This window comes from Piliocolobus tephrosceles, chromosome 15 (genome assembly GCF_002776525.5).
Source record: "Piliocolobus tephrosceles isolate RC106 chromosome 15, ASM277652v3, whole genome shotgun sequence".
NCBI classification, from domain to species: domain Eukaryota; kingdom Metazoa; phylum Chordata; class Mammalia; order Primates; family Cercopithecidae; genus Piliocolobus; species Piliocolobus tephrosceles.
Window position 1 is genome coordinate 25307152 of NC_045448.1, and position 22081 is coordinate 25329232.

At 53.1% G+C, this 22081-nt stretch overlaps 1 protein-coding gene across 6 annotated transcripts in view; it reads right to left on the reverse strand.

Moving 5' to 3' along the window:
- DNMT3A (DNA methyltransferase 3 alpha) overlaps positions 1–22081 on the reverse strand; it is a 109074-nt gene that overhangs the window by 38898 nt on the left and 48095 nt on the right. For 4 of the 6 annotated variants that reach the window (XR_002735240.1, XM_023229913.2, XM_023229914.2 and 1 more), the window contains exons 4-6: positions 10717–10987; positions 3827–3870; positions 3269–3415 (exon numbers count right to left, since the gene is read on the reverse strand). Coding sequence is in view for 5 of the 6 variants with exons in the window: in XM_023229913.2 (XP_023085681.1) it covers positions 3269–3415; positions 3827–3870; positions 10717–10987 (462 nt within the window). In the remaining variant the exon portion in view is untranslated. Of the gene's footprint in view, positions 1–3268; positions 3416–3826; positions 3871–5579; positions 5696–10716; positions 10988–12448; positions 12466–22081 lie in introns of those variants that run through there. The other 2 variants (XM_023229918.3, XM_023229925.3) reach the window with 2 other exon arrangements.

The following is a 22081-nucleotide window of genomic DNA, read 5'->3' on the forward strand; positions in this document are numbered from 1 at the left end:
CTTGTACTAGAACTCGTGGAATTCTTTAAGTATAGCATATGAATAAGGAATGATGTTATATTAGCAGAAAATATATTTTGTTTGGAGATCTCCACATTGCAAGTCACATGTACTAAAGTCTTTTAAATTAAATCAACATTTTGGTTTTTCTGGTAATGCCTACTGTTACCTTCATTGGTTGGGAGTGGGGATGCAAATGCCAAGGGTTGAAGACTTACTAGAAAATCTTTTGAGAATTGCTGCAGTCAGGTGATGGCAATGGGAGGTTGCTACACTACTCTCAGCTTCTGCATATGTTCGAAGATGTTCATGAGTTTTACAAAGTTCGTTTTGTTTATTGAGACGGAGTCTCGTTCTGTCACCCAGGCTGGAGTGCAGTGGCACGATCTTGGCTCATTGCAACCTCCGCCTCCTGAGTTCCAGTGATTCTCCTGCTTCAGCTTCCCAAGTAGCTAGGATTACAGGTGCCCACCACTACCCCCAGCAAATTTTTGGATTTGTAGTAGAGACGGGGTTTCAACATGTTGGCCAGGCTGGTCTCAAACTCCTGACCTCAGGTGATCCACCCGTCTCGGCCTCCCGAAGTGTTGGGGTTACAGGTGTGAACCACTGTGCCCAGCCCAAAAAAGGCTTTTTCAATTTTAGTAGAGACCTAAAATTGAGAAAATGTATCTATGATCTAATTTTTTCTGGGAGTTCACTGTAACTGAGGGCAGGCCTCCATACTGCTTCTTTAAGGGAGCATAGTTTGAGAATCACAGAATTTCTGAAAGTTCTTCCAGGTCCTAAAAGTCATAATGTCTAAGCTTCTTGCCCCAGGGCTAAATGAGAACAGAAACACTTCGTTCAAAGAACCAGGAGCTAAAAAGCAAGCCCCTGTTTCCGGGTTGCAGGGAACCCAGGAGTGCGGCGACTGACTGAGAGAGAACAGCCCCATTCCTGAATTTCCACCACAGCATTCCACGCACAGGGGTGAGTGCCTCTTCTCCCAGACCTCAGACAGGCTACCCTTTCTCCGGGCTCTTCCGGGAAAGTAGTTTCTGCCTTCCTGGATCCCAGAGGAAATGAAAACAATCAAGCAGCCAGAACCCACTCCCCGTTCTGCACTTTTTCCTTTTTTTTTTTTTTTTTTTGGAGATGGAGTCTCACTCTGTCGCCCGGGCTGGAGAGCAGTGGCGCGATCTCGCCTCATTGCAACCTCCACCTGCTGGGTTCAAGCAATTCCCCTGCCTCAGCCTCTCGAGTAGCTGGGACTACAGGCACACACCACCACACCTGGCTAGTTTTTTGTATTCTTTGTGTATATATATATATATATATTTTTAAGACAGAGTTTCGCTCTTGTCATCCAGGCTAGAGTGCGTGGTGTGATCTCCGCTCACTGCAATCTCTGCCTCCCAGGTTCAAGTCATTCTCCTGCCTCAGCCTCCCGAGTAGATGGGATTATAGGCGCCTGCCAGCATACCCGGCTAATTTTTTGTATTTTTAGTAGAGACGGGGTTCTGCCATGTTGGCCAGGCTGGTCTTGAACTCCTGATCTTAGGTGATCTGCCTGCCTCAGCCTCCCAAAGTGCTGGGATTACAGGCGTGAGCCACCGCGCCTGGCTAATTTTTTGTATTTTTGGTAGAGACAGGGTTTTACCAAGCTAGCCAGGCTGGTCTCGAACTCCTGACCTCCTTTCAGCTTCCCAAAGTGCTGAGATTACAGGCGTGAGCCACCGCGCCTGGCCTCTGTTCTGCACTTTCCCTAGAGAAAGCTCTCACACAAAGGCAAACAGATGAACAGGGCCGCCTTCCCCTGGAGGCCTGGGGTAAAGACGAAATGAGAGCTGAGTTCACGTGAAGTGCCCCACGTGGTGGCAGTTTCCTCTCTTTTCCTGTGCAGCTAGGTCACCACCCACTTCTCTTTGTAACCCGTTCTCTACTAATCAAACATACAAGACAGCTCAAAAATGGTGCGTGGCGAGTTGACTTTCCTCCTCACTCTTTCAGCCTCCATTTTCTCACCTCTCTGCATGGCTGAAGCCCTCCATGGGCTGTTCCCACCTCCCCGACCCCGACAGAAGCTTCTCTGAAAAGTCACCAGCTCCTTCCAGGTTGTCCAATGCCATGGGCATGTCTCAATAAATTCAGCTTTCCCTAGGGCTGGGCAGCCACCCTCCGGGAAAACCCCTTGCTTCCCCAGATATCGCTCTGTCCTGCCTTCTCCCTCGGTCCCCGCTGCCTGCCACTCCTCCTCTCCATGTGACCCACAAATGTCGGGGTTTTCATGGACACCATTCTGAGACTTCGTCTCTCCTCCCTCTCCCCTTGCTGAGCCCTTAAGTTCCCATGGATTTAAATGCCAGGGTTCTGCTCTCAACTCCCACCTCTGTCACCCGTACTTCCCTACGGCCCAGACTCCAGGCACCTGGAGTCTCACACGAAGCCCTCGATTCCCACCTATCCCAAACCTCATCCTTCCCTGGGTCTTCCCATCTGAGCAAATAGCACAACCATCACCAGGTGTTCAGGCCAGACCCCTAGGAGTCCTCCTTGAGTCCACCAGTTCCCCTCCCTTCCGGTCAAGCCCTAGCGATTCTAGCTCCAAAATACACCCCAAAGCTCTCCTCTGTCTCCACTGCTGCCTCTCAAATGCACATCAAATCCTTCCTGTACACAGAAACCTTCTATGGCTGCTCAGTATTGTCAGAAGTAAGCCAGCTTTTGGGCAGACCCTGCAGGGCCCTGATGTGTGGAGCCACGTCTGCCTCTCCGGCTGCATCTGGCCCTTTCTCCTTTGCCATTTCACCCTGGCACACAGTCTGCCAAACAAGTCAAGCCAAGGCCTTGCTGGTGCTTTTTCCTCTGCCCAGAACACTCTCCCCCACCCCACCCCCCACAGAGCCGGCTCTTCAGTTTCTTCAGATCTTAACTGAAATGCCATCTCCTCCAAGAAGCCTTTCTTGACCACCCCAACTAAAGTAGGCCTCTGCTATCTTCTATTTCAGCCCCTTGTTTCTTTATGTTGTGCCTGTCTCCCCCATCAGAATGTCAACTCCATGAGGGCAGGAACCATATATGCCCAGGGCCTAGTACACAGCCAGGTATACAGTAAGTGTTCAGTAAGCATCTGCTGAAGGAGCAGATGAACCAGTCATCACTGCCTAGAGATTAAGTGGTTCCCAGTAAGTTCTAAGGGTTAGCCTGAAGGGGAAACTGAGGCCCATCACTTCTGGTTTTCCAGTTCTACAGGAGAGGCTGGGGCCCAGGCCAGAAGGCGCCTCACCTCCCTTTTCCAGCGTGCCAGCCACTCGTCCCGCTTGCGCTTGCTGATGTAGTAGGGGTCCCCCGCCTGGAAGGTGTGCCTCGGCATGGGCCGCTGACGGAGGCTGGACTCCCAGCCCAAGCCACCCCGCAGCCGGCCCCGGGAGCCCTACGACAGAGAGACAGGTATTAGGGCATTAGGGTGGGAGCTGACAGACCCACTGAGGAGGCACTCACCTCAAACACAAAGTGGACACTGGCTCCTGGCCAGAGAGGACACCCCTGGGAGTGCTGGGCAGACCCTGTGTGGGCTTGAGGAGCGAGGGACATGTGTGGTGGGGGTGGAGGGCACATGGACACAGCCACAGGCCACGAAGGGAGGTGCCTGGCCTCTGGAGGGGGATGAGCCGGCTGCCTTGTTGGGGGACTTCCAACCTCCACACCCACTTCCTCTCCTTCCCACAGAGGGATGTGTAAAGGAGGAGGAGGGGCCCACCCTCCACCCCCTCACACACCCTCGCCACCCGTGTCCTTCTTCTAGAATCAGGATCCACAGAGCCCCTGGGGGTGGAACACTTGCCTCCATTTTCATGGATTCGATGTTGGTCTCCTTCTGTTCTTTGCCTGTGGAGAGGGAAGAACAAAGGGACCAGTTCGTCGGTCGGCAGAATTACTGGAGTGGCTCATAGGCCCCACCTTGTGCCTGGGGTCCCCGCCACAGGGGATGGGGGTCCTCTGGCCGTTTAGCTGTTCATGAGTTAAATATGATGGCCCACCACATGCCAGGCACAGTGCTGACCCTGAGGACCCAGCAGGGCCTAGGGCAGAGAAAGAACTCGGGCAGGGGCAGGCCTTGAGGCCCAGGCAAGAGGGAACACGAGGAAAGTCAGAGCTGGGTTTCTGGCCTGTTGACTCTGTCTCAGGTACACAGAAGGGGACTGAAAATACCCCCATTCTGCTGCTCCCAGTCAAGAGACCTCCTTCCCCAGAGGAAGGCGGAGGGGGTGTGGAAAGTGGAGGGGGTGCAGGAAGGCCTGGGCCGGAGGGCCAGCCTGAGCGGCCTCCCTGGCCCTGCAAGGGAGTGTTTGCAAAGAGGCCTTCTGGGCATAAGGGCATGTACTGGGGGGCGGTGGGTACCGGGCCAACTGGAACAAGACCCCGGTGAAGCAACTTCCTCTCTACGAGACTCAGTTTCCTCATCTGGAAAATAAGGATGCTGGATGCGATTTCCAAGGTCCGCCTGCAGGTCCAAATATTATGATTCTATTACTAATCTCATTCTCTGTCCCTCCACTCCCTGCCCCATGCTCAGGCCCCGGAGCTCAGCCTTTAATCTAGAAGACTTGAGTTTGGATTCCAGTGTGACCTCTGTAACCTCTCCGGGCCTGTTTTCCCACTGAATCAAGATAGATAAATGTTCTAAAATCATTAGGTTATGATGAGCATTAAGTGCCTAGCATGGGGCCTGGCATACTGTAGGTGTTCAATACATGTTAGTGTGGTATTGTGGCCCTGATTCCAGGTCCTGGCAGGGAAGTCTCAACTTCCTATTGAGACCCTGCCCTCTCTCGGTGCTTCTCCAGGCCCCCAGCATGAGGGGAGCTGCGTGCCTCCCGAGCATCCCCCTATACTCCCCACCAGGTCCTCACCACCCTTTCCAGGCACCCCTTCCAGGCCCAGCGCCCTGCAGGCTGCGGGGCTGACTGATTCTGCCTCCCCTAGCTTCTTGCTGGAGGTGGGGAAGGGAGCCCTCCTTCCACCTGGGCCCCTGAGCGTCTTTGTCGGGAGCCGAGAGCGTATCGGGCCTGGACCCACTGCAGGAAGGTCACTAAGGCTGGCTCATGGTAGCTTGGGGTGGGGGGAGACAAAGAGCTTGAAACGGAAAAAACAGCCCCGACTTCATCTCCTGGCTGTGAAGCGGAAGCCAGCCACAGTGTTCACGCCGCGGGTCCTCAGCCCGGGAGGCCACTCCCTTCCCTCGTGACAGGAGGGTCCTGGGCTGGGTTTGGGCTGCCCCCCCGGGCGCCCAAGACAGCGCTGTCCTCAGTGGTTCTGTCCCGGGTGACAGCGACTCCCGCTAGCTAGGCCAGGGAGCACCGGGGGAGGGAGGCAGGAGCGCCGCCGTGGGTGCGGGCCTGGCGCCGGGCTCATCCCGCGGGGGCCTCGTGGGCGGGGACGGGGCGTCTGTCGCGGGCACCTGTGCGCGTGGGCGGGCGCGCACTCGCCAGCGCTTTGTTCGTGACCGGCCTTTTAAGGGCTGTCTCAACTGTCTTGTCTGGCTCTGCCTCCCTGTTTCCTTTCCGTCCTCTCTCCCACCACAGCCAGCTCCGCACCTTTCTCGCAGGGCCCCCGCCAGTCTGTCCGGGGCCTCCCGGCTCCCAGGCCAAGGCTTCCCCCTCCTCCCGGACCTGGTCGCTCTGCCCGGCGAGGCTCCGGGCTCCCAGCAGGGGGCGCCTGCCTGCGATCAGGTGGCGGCCGGGGAGGGGGCGGCCTGGCGGTCCCGGCTGACACTGACCCGGCGGGGCTCCGGGGCTAGCGGTGGCGCTGGGAACTGCTGTGTCAGCCCTGCGGCTGGGGCGGGGAGTGAAGGACCCCCGGGCTGGCTCTGGGACCTGTACTTGGGGCTCCTGACTGCATTCTCTCCCCAGCCTGCTTTAGAACCTCTAAGGTTTCCTACCTGGGACCCACCATGGCATTTAATTACTTTTACGGATATTTATTCATTAGAATATTAGAAAATCAGGGTTGAAAGGCTTTCCCGAGTACTTGTTCAGCACTTATTAAATTTTGCAGAAAGCTGAGACCTGGGGGGTGGAGTGACTTAAGGCCAGAGCTGAGATGAGCTTTCAGGGATCCGGATGCCCCGGCCAGCTCCCTCTCCGCTGCACCACTACTGTTATTTCTTGATGTGACCCCTTCCTAATTTCCCAGCCCCCAGGTTCCCCAAAACAGAACGATTTTTCCTTATGCAGTTTCCAATTGGCTTCTTTCTGGAATTTTCTCCCTGACGACTCTGCGCATGCCCACTTGAGTGATCTCACACACACACACACACACACACACACACACACACACACACGCTTTCCAGCTTGGCCCAGCCGCCTCGGAATGCGGCACTTGTCGTGAGTCAGGGAGGGTCAGCTGCTCTCTCAGTACGGCCTATGCAGCCCAACTGCTCCTGGCCCAGGCCCAGGGTCACCACCAGGGCCAGGTGGCTGTGTCCTTCCAGTGTGGCCCTGGCAGGCCGAACATGACCCTAGTGCATCTCAGGACCTGGGGGCAGGGGAGGCCAGGGTGCTTCTAACACTCGCCTCTCAGTCTGAGCTATACTCAGCCAGAGGACACCCAAGTTCTCTTTAAAATGAACTCAAATCTCCACGACCAGGCTGTGGCCAGGTTTACCTCAGAGGGCAGTCACTGGCCTGAAAAGGGGCCCTGTGCTCAGTCTGAGCAGAGAGGGGCTTTGTGCTGACCCTAATCCAGTCTCACCAGTTGCATAATCTTGGGTAAGTAATTTAACCTTTCTGAAGCTTCAGTCTCCCCATCTGAAAAATAGGGATGATAAGAGTCTTCCAGGCTGGTTGCGGTGGCTCATACCTGTAATCCCAGCACTTTGGAAGGCCGAGGTGGGCGGATCACCTATAAGATCAGGAGTCTGAGACCAGCCTGGCCAACATGGCGAAACCCTGTCTCTACTAAAATTACAAAAATTAGCAGGGCAAGGTGGCGGGTGCCTGTAATCCCAGCTACTTGGGAGGCTGAGGCAGGAGAATCACTTGAACCTGGGAGGGGGAGGCTGCAGTAAGCCAAGATCGTGCCACTGCACTCCAGCTTGGGTGACAGAGTGAATGAGACTCTGTCTCAAAAAAAAAAAAAAAAAAAAAAAAGTCTTCCTCCCATGATCACACATGGGGCATAATACACAGCAGAGCTTCTGAAACTTTCATATGCATGGGAAGCATGAGGGCCTCTTTAAAATGCAGATTCTGATCCAGCAGGTCTTCAGCAGAGCCTGGAATTCTGCATTTCTAAATCCCTGGGTGCTGCCAACGTTGCTGGTCTATGGACCACCGTGAGTAGCAAGGAGAGAGAATGCCCAATACAGTCAGTACTCAGTAAGGGAAAGCCACATTGCCACTGCCACCATCATCATTATGGCTTTAATGCTGGCGGGGGCAGGAGCAGACCCGAGACAAGCATGGGCCTGTCGGATGTTGGCTCCTGTCCCTATCACTCATCTCAACATCTCCCCTCTTCCTGATTCTTTCTCCTGGCTGTACTTTCAGCACATGCTCAGGCTACAAGAAATGCTGCCTTAAAAAGCCTGTTGCTGCTGTATAGGAGCTCATGAAAGGGGTTCCAGGAGAGCGTCCCCTGAAAAGAGACCTGGAATAACGGGAACTGAAAGGAGACCACGGCCGAGCCACATCCTCTCCGGGGCCTCAGTCTCCTTCCTCATCTGAATCAACCAGCTGAGCATGTGTTCTATGTCAGCTGACTGCTGGAACCGTGACCGAGCCTCCACAGCCTGATGAAGTCATTGCCCGTTGCACACTGGCAAAGCCTAGGCCACTGCCCACCCCACTAGGTAACATCTCACCAATTTCAGCTTCCAGGCAGTGCACAGTGGCCTTCAGGGATCCTACTAGCTCTGATCCCTGCCAGAATCTATACTTCCAGGATAGCTGGGGCCACACCGGAGTGCACCAAGGCCAAAGTTTGGTATTTTTGTTTTTTTTTTTTTTTTGAAATGGAGTCTCACTCTATTGCCCAGGCTGGAGTGCAGTGGTGCAATCTTGGCTTACTGCCAAGGTCCGCCTCCTGGGTTTAAGTGATTCTCCTGTCTCAGACTTCCGAGTAGCTGGGACTACAGGCATGCGCCACCAAGCTCCGCTAATTTTTTTTTTTTTGTATGTTTAATAGAGACGAGGTTTCACTGTGTTGCCCTGGCTGGTCTCAAACTCCTGACCTCAAGTCATCTGCCCGCCTGGGCCTCCCAAAGTGCTAGGATTACCAGCATGAGCCACTGCGCCCAGCCTCAAGGCCAAATTTTGGAGGTCAAGGAGACTTAAAGAGTTTTTGCCTACCATACTCAGCACTAAGATTCTCAGGAAGATCCACCTGTCTGAAAGTCCCAGACCCAGGAATCATCCTTGACAGCATCTCTCCCTCACCTCTCATGTCCCTGGCATTTGTCCCCTCCCTTCATCTCTGCTGCCATCCTGCTCATCAGCCCCTCCGATGCCATCCTGCTTCCCAGCTCCTCCATTCCATCCCAGGAACCAGATGACAGAGTGAGCTTTTCAAATTGCAAAGCTGATTACATCACACATACACACTGTCTGCCCCGCCCCCACCCCCACCTCCGCACCCCACCCCCGCCCCCAGCCCCAGCAGCCACCTTGAAGGCCTGGCCTGTCTGCCCCAGCACTTGCCACACCCTTCTCCTTTGCTCTCTACACTCTAGCCTTGTGACATCTGTCAGTTTGCTGGGTGCCCTGCTCCCTCCCACCTGGGAGCCTTCTTCCCTGTTTTCACTCTCTTCCTCTACCCCTCACCCAATGGACTCCCTCGCCCTTCAGCTAAGGCTGGACAGCCCAGACCAACTCAGGTTCTTCATTGCAGTTCCCCTGGACATGTTTCACTTCCCTTAGAGTGTTTATCTCCATGTGTAATCCCATCGTTTTAAGCGTGGATTTCTCATGAATGTCTGTCTCTCCAGCTGACTGTGAGGTCCTTGAGGGCAAGAACCAGGTTTTTGTTCATAACAGTTTCCCTAGTCCCTGGTATGGATCCTAGCACACCCTGAATGGGTGTTTTAAGAAACACCTGTTGACTGACCAATGCAGGAGCCCTTGAGAACAACTAGAAATGGAGGCAGGGAAATCCCAAAGTGAAAACAAACCCTCAAGACCAGAGAACAGCTTTGGGGCTATGGCTCCATGCTGCAGGGCAGGAAGGAATGCCATGACCCTGGATAGCAGTTTGGCAGGAGTCATCGTGGGGTCATGGGAAGCGAAGTCAACTGCAGTCAGCCCGTGGGGAACACTACATTTGGAAGGGCAGGGCTGATGGGTTCTCTCACACACCTGGCATTGTTAATGGGAAGAATGGTGTCTTCTCCCTTTCCTCATCTGTTTCACTCCTCTCAGGCCCTTCCCACTCCCAGGAAGTATCAGACAGTTCAGGACCTGTCTCTGCACCAAGCCCCATTCCAGGACAGCGGAAAATAGAAGAAAGGCACAAGACTAGGACTGAATGAGCCCTGGATCTGCCACTTAAGGTTTGGGCTCCATGAGCAAGTCACATCATCTCTTTAAGCCTCAACATTTATCTCCTGAAAATGAGGATAATCATATCTCTTGAATAAGATTGCTAGAGGAGTAAATAAAACAACTAATACAGATTCCCTCTGTAGTGTTCTGCACCTAGTGGGAGCATCATACATATTTTTTGAATAGTAAATGAATAAAAGCTTCTTAGTAAGTTTGGAAATTTGTATTCTGGTTCTCTATCCTGCATGAACATTAGGTTGGATCCATGCAAAATAAGTTACGCCAATTAATCAATTTACTCATTCCATCATACACGCTTGGAAGGAAGACTTTTTGAAATTAAAATGCACATATGCAAAACAACCTGGCAGGGCCCTGGGAGGATCAAATGTGATAATGTATGAGAAAGCGCTTTGTAAACTGTGAAGCCCTGTACAAATGCTAGTTGTCCTCATTACTAACATGTTTACAGCTCGGTTGGCCCTGAAATTGCTGGCTTAACCTGAAAGAGAAAAGTGGGCAACTTTCCAGGCTTCCAGGGTTAGGCCAAAAAGTCCCCAGATGAAGAGGCCTGGACTGGGCAGTACACAGAATACCCTCACCCAGCCCCCTCCCCACGCCACTGTCACAACCAAATTTCTAGTCGAGTCAGCCCAACTAGGGTGGGCTTAGGACCTCTGCACTCAGGGAGGCAAACAGGGTATCTGCTGCCCTTGAGTACCCAGGCCATGGGCTACAAATACAGCAATCCCCAGGAGCTGCAGGGCACGTGGGAGAGTGAGCAGGCCAGGCAGAGCTGCAGAAAACTAAGGCCCACAACCAGCCACAGAAGGCGATGGAGGGACAGCCATTATCCCAGTCTAGCAATCGCTGGCGTTATGAAAGCCCACTGTTGCCAGATCTAGCTTTTTTTTTTTTTTCAATGAGAAGCCAAAACTCCAGATTTTTATGTGAAATTTTTTGATTTTTAAATACTGGCAACTAATTTTTTAAATGTTTAAAACACTCTATGGGCCAAATAAAACATATGTGCAGGCTGCATCCAGCCAGTAGCCTCCAGGCCATAGCCTTGGCAAACAGACCTTTAGCCACGACCCAGCCCATCCTTCCTGGGACCTGCTGGAGACCCAAGTCCCTGACTCTCAGGGTATGCTGGTGGGCCCAGAAGAGGCTGCCCCTGGTGCTGAGGACTCACCCGCTTCTGCAGGTGCTCCTCGGCCCTCCTTGGGGGTGCAGCAGCCATTTTCCACTGCTCTTGAGGCTTCAGGCGGGGTCTCAGCTGCACCCTCTCCCTCTGCTGGGGCCCCGCCCTTCTGCCCCCCAGCAGGGCTCCCCTCCTCTGGCTGGGGCTCACTCCGCTTCTCCAAGTCCCCGTTGGGTAACAGCTCTGAGGGGCCTGAGTCCTGGGCCATGGATGGGGACTTGGAGGTCACCGCAGGGTCCTTTGGTGTATCACTGCTTTCCACCTGCAAATAGAAGAAAGATATACAAAAGAAGGGTTAGATCAGTAGGCTTAGCCTGTTTCGGATTATTGACTGCTCTGAAATTCTAGAGAAGGTTATGCGCTTTCTGTCCAGAAATTGTGTTCATATAAATCTTCAAGCAAACAGATACATTCACAATTTTGCTTTCAACATCAAAGGATTCATGGGCTTGACCCCTTGAAATCACGGTTCTGTGGACTCCAGCTTAAGAAACAGGAAAAGAATCCAAGCAGGTTTGCCAGCCTGGTTGCATTTCTCAAGGGATCTGTACCCCCACCCCACCACCACTCACTGAGGTTACACAGGATGTCCAAGCCATCTCTGCAGCCCCTGTTCAAAAAGAAATGCCCTGGCCAGGCGTGGTGGCCCACACCTGTAATCCCAGCACTTTGGGAGGCCGAGGTGGGTGGATCACCTGAGGTCAGGAGTTTAAGACCAGCCTGATCAACGTGGAGAAACCCCATCTCTACTAAAAATACAAAGTTAGTCGGGGATGGTGGTGGGTGCCTGTAATCCCAGGTACTCAGGAAGCAGGAGAACCGCTTGAACCTGGGAGGCAGAGGTTGCGGTGAGCCGAGATCGTGCCATTGTACTCCAGCCTGGGCAACAAGAACAAAACTCCGTCTCAAAAAAAAAAAAAAAAAAAAGGCAACTTGTGCCACCCATAATCCAATAAGAACCTCCCTCCTCCAGAAGGTTGCAGTGCCACCAGATCAAGTCTGGGACTCAGTCTGGTCTGACTTCTGTGGTCAGTGCTCTCCCAGCTTTCCTCTTGATCTCTTGAGGCATGAGAGTCGAAGGAGGCCCCCTAGAAAAGCATTCTGTGGGCTCATAGCCTAGTACAGCCTTCTCCCTTGGCCTGGGCCGTCCCAGATTCTTTTAGGCACTCAGACCCAGAAGAGCAAAGGCTCTGGCAAACAATTTTCAGGCTCTGCATCAACCCTTCCTGAGCACTGGGGTCTCTCATTCTCTTCAAGGGAAATCATTTCTTTATCCCCTGGAGTCTAAGAACTGAACTCACTAAGGTTCCAGGTAATAAAAATCAAATAAAGAATAATCCTGGCTGTCTGTGTGTATCACTGCACAGTGGACAAAGCTCCTCACTTATTACCTCCTCAGAGTTTCTCAGCCTCCCTGGGAAGCAGGTGAGGAACCTCAGGCTCTCTGAAATTTTGTGATTTGCTCCAGGTCACAGGCTTTGCAAGGACAAAGCAAGAGCCGGAGAGCCGGGTGCCTGCTGTGTGCTCTGCTTTGTGTATATATTCAGTCCTCAGTCATCCAGAGGCAAGTGGGCCAGGAAACCTCAAGAAGAATGGAGGTGTCCAGCATGGGACAGGAACAGGCAGGGGTCCCCACAGCTCGACACTCTGCCACACCCACGGGCACCAGGCTGCACTCAGCAACTCTGCCGCGCTGGCTCGGCTCCTTATGCAGAACACCTACCCAGTAGAAAGGCAGGGACAGCGTCAGCTCAGCAAACCTCAGATAAGGCACTCAGCACCTCGGTTTCCCCACCTGTCAGATGGAGATGACTGGTCTAGACCAATGGAGGTTTTGTCTTTCTTGTCTTTTTTTTTTTTCTACTTATAAAAGTCAGACACATATATCATAAAAAAATCAAACTATAGCGGGGCGTAGTGGTTCATGCCTATAATCCTAGCACTTTGGGAGGCTGAGGCAGGAGGATCACCTGACATCAGCAGTTTGAGACCAGCCTGGCTAACATGGCAAAACCCTGTCTCTACTAAAAATTAGCTGGGTATGGTGCTGCATGCCTGTAATCCCAGCTATTTGGGAGGCTGAGGCAGGAGAATCACTTGAACCCAGGAGGTGGAGGTTGCAGTGAGCTGAGATTGCACCACTGCACTCCAGCCTGGGCAACAGAGCGAGACTCCATCTCAAAAAAAAAAAAAAAAAGAAAATCAAACTATACAAAAAAATGAATAATACTAAAAGGTTAAAGCTCCTATTTCAGCTCCCTACCCCCAAAATTTCTCCCCGGAGGTACCCATTATTAACAGTTCAGTGAGCATCCTTTCCAGACTTTTTCCTATGCATCGACAATCACGTGTAAGTTACATGTTTATACATATGTATTCATATACACACTCAGATCCAGAAATGTTTTTTTCCAAAAGGGTATCATACTAGTCGTAATGTTCTGCAACTTGCTTTTTCACTTAACAAGCAGAGTGGGCATCCCTCCATCCCAGTGCAGATGGATCTGGATGCTCCAAAATGTATGCATGCCGTTCCCTGATGGTGGGCATTTGGGCTGATTTGCTTTTTGCTGCAGTGAATACCCTTGCACTTACAGCTCTGTCCAGCTGCGTGTTTCCATGGGACGGAGTTCCAGAAGTGGTCTGGCAGGGTGAAAGGGCCTGTCCCGCTAAATGTGCAGAGATACTGCCAAATTCCCTCTAGAGTTTCCCACCACTCAAGTGCACAGCCTGAGAGAGCACTGGGTCTCCAGCCCCTCCCCTGCAGAGCCCTATTTCCAAGGCTGCTTTTGTTCTAACGGTCTAGGACTTGAACTCTGAACCCACTGTTATTTGGTGAGGAACCCCAGAGATGGCAATTAGGGACAATGGTCTTGGGAAAACAAAAACAAAAACAAAACCAGGTATGCTTTCCTCCCTGGACGGGGACCCGGGCACAGGGAGCAGCTGGAGAGGGAGCAGAAGGAACTGCAGGACCTGCCAAGCTCCTTTCCTGCTGTGCAGGGCGGCTGGGCAGGCCTGCTTCCAGGAGGGAAGCGCCCACAGAAAGCTGCATGTGTGTACTCCTCAGCAGTTGGAGGCAGAGGGCTGCAAAGAGAGGAAGAGGAGGTGACTGGTGAAAGCAAGAAGTCCTCTGCTGTGCTTGGGGGCTTGGGCTGATGCCAGCAGAGCTGGGAAGGTCAAATCCAGGAAGGAAAGTGGACCCCTGCCTATCGCCCCTGCCTCCATCCTGTGTGTCAGGACCCTCCTCAGAACTCAGAACACCTCTCCTCCCACCCTGCTTAAGCAAAGAGGGCATTTCCAGCCTAGAATGGTCCTCCCTGGTGTAAACCCTGTCTGTCACCCTTCAAGGCTCAGTCATGAGCCCCAGCAGCCTGAAGAGTGGAGTGTACCCCTGCACTGACAGCCACCTTCCAGGGTGCAGCTGTGCCAGGTACCCCAAAGCCCCCAACATGGCACTACCACGGAGGTGTGCATGGGGTCCTGCCTGGCCAACTTGAGCTGAGAAGCTTAGGTCAGAGCCAGACTTTTGCATGCCTGCATCTTCCTTTCTTCACATCATTTGCTGCCCTGCAGACACCTCAGATTGGGGCAGGTTCTGAGCCCCGCAAAGCTGCTGGAGGCAACTCCACTGTCACTCACTTCCTGCCTGGGACCACACAGCCTCCTCTCATGCTGGGACTCACTTCCTGTTGACTGCTGACTCCGTAGCATAGAGACCCATGAGGGCCATAGCATAGAGACCCATGAGGGCTGACTCTGAGGCACAACACAGCCCCAGGCTTCCGACCAACCCAGGCATTCATGCACACTAGTAAGCCCGGCCCTGGCCTCTACTCACTAGATGCCAGCACCTCTCCCTAGTCTGCAACAGCACCAGAGGCGCCACTCTCCTAGAGATGCCCTGAAAGCCAGGTGGGAGTCGGGCATGCTGGGCAGATGATGGTGGAGCAGGACATGGTGCTCATTTCCAGCCCCAGGTTAGCTCACCAGCTGAAATCCCCACTCCCACATCCGGTCCACACCGTCCTCTGCCCAACCATCCCCTCCTGCTCATCTGCTCGCTCAGGTTCTGGATGAGCCGCTTCAGCCAACGTTCTGGGGTTAGCGGGGGCCGATGACTTCTGCCACGCTCAACCCTTAATTCATCCCATCCATCAAGAAGTCCCTCAAGCTAAGTGTGGCCCCTCACTGGGGCTCTCTGGGGCTCAGGGTAACCAGCAGGACAAAACCATCCAGAGGAAGGAACAAGGTCCCGGTCAAATGGCCTGAGGCAACTGTCCAAGTCTCTGGGGAAGACCTGGGTGCTCACTGAAGGAGCCATTCCTGGTGAGAAGGGCAGAAACCTCAGCCTGGAAGCCCAGGAGGGAGGGGTACCCCAGCCAGGCCTGGCCTCTTCTGCCCCCACTCCATGCCCTCCTCCCAGCCACTCTCCTCCCCTCCTTTCCCGTCTCCACAGCTTGTTGACCTCTGGAGGGCAGAGACTTTGCTTGATCCGGCTGGACTTAGCACGGAGTGGGGCACCTGACAGGTGCTCAGCCAATATTCACAATTGATTCGTGAATGGCAAAGACGAGGCTAAAACTGAGAACCTCCTGCACGCAAGCTACAGGGAGTTTCAGCTTTGCTGCCATGTCTGTTAAACAATCTGCTTTTGTTTGCTTTTATTTTGACAGTCGTCTTGAAAGGAAGCACAGCACACCCCTGAGATACTCATGTTGCCCATTATCTGGGAGAGGGCTGGGTTGTGGGGTGCCGACCATCCTAGAAGGCACCACCAGCAGGTGCAGCTGCAGGTGACAATTTCCGAATGGGAAAAGCCGCAGTAAGTACCCATCACTTCTCCTCCCGTGGGTGGCCAGATGCGGGACACAGGAGGGTTGTGAATTATCATTCTAGAATTCAGTATAGATCGGTCCTATCACCCACTGTCCACCTACCCCCACCTGGTATGCCTCACTTTGGGTCTTCAAATCCTGCCCGCCACTTCCTGGGGTCCCTCCGAGTTTGCCAACCTTTGCTTTCCTTCTGGGCAGAACCCCCCCCCCCCCCCGTTGCCTCCAGCTTTTCCTCAGTCCTCTCCTGTGAGCAGCTTTTCGAGGCAGGTTAAGGCTGTAGTTCTCAACTGGGGCAATTTTGCTACCTCCCTACCAGGACATTTTGGCATGTGTGTGAAGACATTTTTGGCCACCACACGGTTGGGGAGAAGTGCTGGCATCTAGTGAGTAGAGGCTAGGGAAGCTGCTAAATACCCCACAGACAGAGGACAACCCCTACAACAGAGATTTAGTCCAGACAAAATGGCAATAGTGTCTTTGAAAAACCCTGGGCTGAGGGTAGGGGCAAGGACAGGAACTGCCTTTATCTAAGGAATGCTTTTTTTTTTTTTTTTTTTTGAGATGGAGTTTCACTCTTGTTGCCCAGACTGGAGTGCAGAGGTGCAATCTCGGCTCACTACAACCTCCACCTCCTGGGTTCAAGTGATTCTACTGCCTCAGCCTCCCAAGTAGTTGGGATTACAGGTATCCGCTACCACACTTGGCTAACTTTTAGTATTTTTGGTAAAGATGGGGTTTCACCATGTTGGCCAGGCTGGATTCAAACTCCTGACCTCAGGTAATCCACCTGCCTCAGCCTCCCAAAGTGCTGAGATTACAGGCATGAGCCACCATGCCTGGCTTAAGAAACACTTTTTTGGCCAGGTGTGGTGGCTCATGCCTGTAATCCCAGCACTTTGGGAGGCCGAGGTGGGTGGATCACGAAGTCAGCAGATCGAGACCATCTTGGCTAACATGGTGAAACCCTGTCTGTACTAAAAATACAAAAAATTAGCTGGGCGTGGTGGCAGGCGTCTGTAGTCCCAGCTGCTGGGGAGGCTGAGGCAGGAGAATGGTGTGAACCCAGGAGGCAGAGCTTGCAGTGAGCCAAGATCGCGCCACTGCATTCCAGCCTGGGCAACAGAGTGAGACTCCGTATCAAAAAAAGACAGAGTCTTTTTTTTTTTGAGACAGAGTCTCACTCTTTCGCCCAGGCTGGAGTGCAGTGGCATTATCTCAGCTCACTGCTACCAGGCCTGGCTAACTTTCGTATTTTTAGTAGAGACGTGGTTTCACCATCTTGGCCAGGCTGGTCTTGAATTTCTGACCTCGTGATCCACCCACCTCGCCCTCTCAAAGTGCTAGGATTACAGGCGTGAGCCCCGGTGCCCGGCCCAGAAACGTTTTTGTAAACTTTTAAAAAACTGGGGTAAAACATACATGACATTTACCATTTTAACCCTTTTCAAGCGTACTTTAAGTACACTCTGATACAGCCTTTACCCCCATCCATCTCCAGAACTTTTTCACAAACCCAAACAGAAACTCTGCCTCCATTCAATACTAACTTCCCAGTCGCCTCTCCCCCAGTCACCACTCTTCTACTTTCTGTCTTCTAAGGAGCATTTTAAAGTCTGTGTGTGGAAGGATCTGGACCCCTCAGCCCCCTGTAGTTGGCAGGTGTGGACAGCTGCTGACCCAGCCTCCTCCTGAAGGGTGGGGGTGAACCCACCACACCCCTCATTGCTGTCCCATCCAATGCATGCCACGTTTGTTTACAAAGCGCTTTCTCACCCAATCTCCTTACACCTCATACCTCTGAATCTAATTATCTGTGTACTGTGGCCTCCCTCCTTAACTGTGAGCCTTGCCTTATTTCACATTTTTTTTTGAAGACGGAGTCTCGCTCTGCTGCCTGGGTGGGTGCAGAGGCGTGATCTCAGCTCACTGCAAGCTCCGCCTCCCGAGTTCAAGCGACTCTTCTGCCTCAGCCTCAAACAAGCGACTCTTCTGCCTCAGCCTCCCGAGTAGCTGGGATTACAGGTGCCTGCCACCACGCCTGGCTAATTTTTGTATTTTTAGTAGAGATGGGGTTTCTCCATGTTGGCCAGGCTGGTGTCAAACTCCTGACCTCAGGTGATCCGCCCGCCTCGGCCTCCCAAAGTGCTGGGATGACAGGGGGCAGCCCCCGCCCGGCTGATCTTATTTAACTTTGTGGGCCTCTCCACCTACAGCTCTCTGGTGTCCCACACAGGACTGGGCATACATATGCTTATAAAATTCATAAATGTAATTTTCACGGGGATCCTAGGGGAGCTAGAGCGATGCTCGCTTTTCTCAGGCCTGCCTTGGGTCACACGCCTCTGAACAGTAAAGCTTCCAGGATGGCCCAGTTACAGGCGAGACATCTGAAGGCCGACTCCCTCTCTGGGTTGAGTCTCAAAAAAGCGCAAGCTCACAAACGCCCCCAGGGTTCGGAGAAGGCACAGGCGGCAGTGTAGTGCCCAAGAAAGGCCGGGCAGAGGCTGCTGGCCTTCCCCTGACCAGTGCCCAACTCAAGCAAAAGCCAGAGGCAAGGCAAGGAGGAGCCCTCTGCTGTGGCCTGCCCAGCCAGAACCAATTCCCCAGCCCTGCCGCCGCCTCCTTTTCCCCCTTTGCCCAAAGTCTGGGCCAGACCCAGACCTCCTGCCCCTCCTTCACTCCAGGCAAAGCCTTGCCTCCCAGGGTGGGGCAAAGTCTGAAACTCCTAATAGGGGGAGGTGACTTTTTTCTTTTCTTTAAGAGACAGGGTCTCGCTTTGTCACTCAGGTTGGAGTGCGGTGGCACAATCACAGCTCACTGTGGCCTTGAATTCCTGGGTTCAAGCAAACTTCCTGCCTCAGTTTCACTAGTACCAGGGACTACAGGTGCCTGCCACCATGCCTAATTTTTTATGTTTATGGAAGTAATTAAAACAAATTTTTTTTCGAGACAAGGTCTCACTCTGCTGCCCAGGCTGGAGTGCAGAGGTGTGACCATAGCCCCCTGCAGCCTCAAATTCAACGATTTTCCTATCTCAGCCTCCCAAGGAGCTGGGACCACTGGCGTGTGCCACCACATCCAGTTAATTTTATGGAAGTGATTTTTTTTCTTTTTTTTTTTTTTTTTTTTTTGAGACTCAGTCTCACTCTGTTGCCCAGGCTGGAGTGCAATGGTGTGATCTCGGCTCATTACAACCTCCGCCTCCTGGGTTCAAGTGAGTCTCCTGCCTCAGCCCCCACTAGTAGCTGGGATTACAGGCGTTTGCCACCACATCCGGCTAATTTTTGTATTTTTAGTAGAGATGGAGGTTTTGCCATGTTGGCCATGCTGGTCTCGAACTCTCTACCTCAGGTGATCCACCTGCCTCGGCCTCCCAAAGTACTGAGATTACAGGTGTGAGTCACCACGCCCGGCCAGAAGTGATTTTTAAGTATTGCTTTACTATAGTTATCTAAAACCCAGGAGGAGGAGAGGTGGGGGTCATGGTACAGGGGAGATGAGGCCCTGGCACCCGGGGCAAGGAGCCCTGTCCCCAGGCTGCAGCCCACATGCAGCGCTCACCCAGGAAGGGGGATTCCATGGGGGTGGGGGGTGGGTAGATGCCATTCTCCCTCCTCTCTTGCCTCTTCCTTTCCCACCGGGAGCTCCTCTTGCTTACTCTCCCAGAGCCCAGCAGATAGGGGGGCGACCTCACCTTGGTCACCCAGAGGGCCGGACCTGCCATGGTGCTTTTAAGGCCTCCGTGAGATCCATTCCATTCCACCCGGGAACCCTGGCATCAGGCCAGCCACGGTCTCTTCACCGTCACATGCACAGACTTGAGAAGGAGGCGCCCCCACGCCTGCAGACACCCACTGCCAGCCACAGGACAGAGGGGTGCGAGGAAGCCGTGCGATGCCAACACAGACACGCCAATGAGCCCCTCCACTCGTACCGCGACTCCTCGCTCCTTCCAGTTCCTCAGCTCTGCAGGCCCATCACCCCTCAACTAGCCTGGATTTTTCCAGGTTGACTCTAGTTTCAGGAAACAGCTGCATGTCCACGTAAGCAGGGCAGCTCTGCCCCCGAAGCATTGGCACGGGGCCACGACTGCCCGCCCCCGCCCTTCCTGCAGCCCCCTTCCCCCTGGCAGCCCTCACAGAGATCTGATAGCAGCTGGAAGTGGCCTGTGGCAGGGAGAGCCAGAGAGGCTCACCCCATGCCCACTCTAGGAGGGGCCGGGGATCCCCAGATGCCCCCTTGCTCAGCCTTCCTGGGGTGGACAGAGCAGGCTCCAACGCTATGGAGCTAGGACCCTGACTCCTCCAATTTCCCTTTTCCCTGTAGGGTGGCTAAAAGCACCGCCAGTGGGGTCAGGGATGGTGGGACCAGAGGCCACAGAGGGACGACTCCGGAAACTCTGGCCCCAGCCCGGGCACCCCCACCACGTCCTACCATTCCCCTCACCACATCTGCTGGGAGCTGCCTGTCTCCCTCCTCCCCAGAGATCTCTCCACCCCTGTGTCTGAGGAGAGACCTCTGGGCTCAGCAAAGCCTTAGAGGTCCCTCAGTCCATGGCCTGGCTAGGTCGTCACAAGCCACAGCAAATGGATGCCAGAACGACCATGCGCAGTAAGTGGCTGGCCCACTCAGGGTTATGTTTCCAGCGGGTAACTGGTCTACCCGGAAGAGGGCCTGGCTGTGCTCTTTGAAGTCAACCTCAAAGGATTTCAGAGTGAGCTGGAGGCTTCCCTTTAAAAAGCCATTATGCTGGCTGGGTTTGGTGGCTCATGCCTGTAATCCCAGCACTTTGGGAGGCCAAGGTAGGCGGATCGTCTAAGGTTGGGAGGTCGAGACCAGCCTGGCCAACATGGTGAAACCCCATCTCTACTAAAAATACAAAAAAAAAAAAAAAAAAAAAAAAAAAAAAAGGCCTTTGAGCCCCCTATGCTCAGGCCCGCTCCAACACTGTGGAATGTACTTTCGTTTTCAATAAATCCCTTCGACCCTAAAATAAAAATAAAATAAAATAAAATAAAATAAAATAAAAAATTAGCCAGGCATGGTGGTGCACCCCTGTAATCCCAGCTACTCAGGAAACTGAGACAGGAGAATTGCCTGAACCCAGGAGGCAGAGGTTGCAGTGAGCTGAGATCGCGCCACGGCACTCCAGCCTGGGCAACAGAGTAAGACTCCTCTCAAAAAAAAAAAAAAAAGCCATTACATATGAGAGATCCCATACGTTAAGTAAATCTCTTTTGAAGTTGCTTCTGTTTTCAATCTCTGCCATCCCTAGAGTGACAGGTTTGGTAAGAAGGGAACCCACCATGGAAAATTGTGCTATCTTTTCTGTGCTTCGTTTACCTTTCTGAAATTTCAAATGGGTGTCCTCCCTCCGCTCCCCGGCTGTGCTGTGCTCAACCCACCACACCCGACATGATTTCATAGCCTTAATCACGTCCTCTGCCTTTGTCTCTGCAGACCGGGGAGTCCTAATCTCTTTAGTCTGTCCTCTCTTGGCAGCCTTGCCTTCCCCTTGATCAATTTAGTGCCCTTCTCTGGAGATTTTCCAACTCACTTATGTCTTTCTTGAGGTAGGAGAACCAAAATGTACAAAATTCTCTAGGTGGGGATGATGAAAGAAAACCCATGTCAACAGCTCTCCTCAGATGCGTGTGCCAGCGCGTACCTGCAACGGGAGGAACGATGCAGGTGCAGCACAGGCCCTAGAAAAGCTCATGGGGCCCCAGGAAGGCCACCAAGGCCAGGACCTGTGGGAATGAATGACTCGCTGAAGGTGGCCCTGGGATGTGGAGAGATGAAAATAAACACAGGGATTATTTTTGGAAAAAAAAAAGGAGGTTCTGAGATTCTACTTAAATGCTCCCCAGATAAGATCAGCTATGTAAGGTGGCCTCGCCAGGGGCCCCTTCCCCATCTGCTCCCTTCCAGAAGCCTCGTCTCTAACAACAACGCTGACGCTGTCCCTGCTGTGCCATTGCTAGGGCCTCCTTTCACCCCTTCCTCTCCAGCGTTCCCAGGGCCAGCAGCATAGGCTTGGCCAATTCTGCCCCGCCACCGCTACCCCCCACAGGCCCTGGGACTTTGCTGGCGCCCCCGCCCCCTCCCCTCTTCCAGCATGTGTTCATGTTCGGGGATGAACGCCATGCTCACGGGTGCCAGAGCCAGTTTCTCAAACACGACTCCTATCACGTCATATCCGCCTCCTCACAACCTTCCAGATAACACATTTTTCAGAGAGGATAAAGAGTAAAAGCACCTCAGGCTGCCTGCAAACTACCTTTCCAATCAAGATTGAGAACATTTTTCTTCTTTTTTTGAGACAGGGTTTTGCTCTGTCACCCAGGTGGAGTGCAGTGGCACAATTAAGGCTCACTGCAGCCTCAACCTCCTGGGCTCAAGAGATCCTCCTGCCTCAGCCTCCCAAGTAGCTGCGACCACAGGTGTACCACCATACCCAGCTACTATTTTATATACATAAAATAGCCCCCTGTAGCCCAGACTGGAGTGCAGTGGTG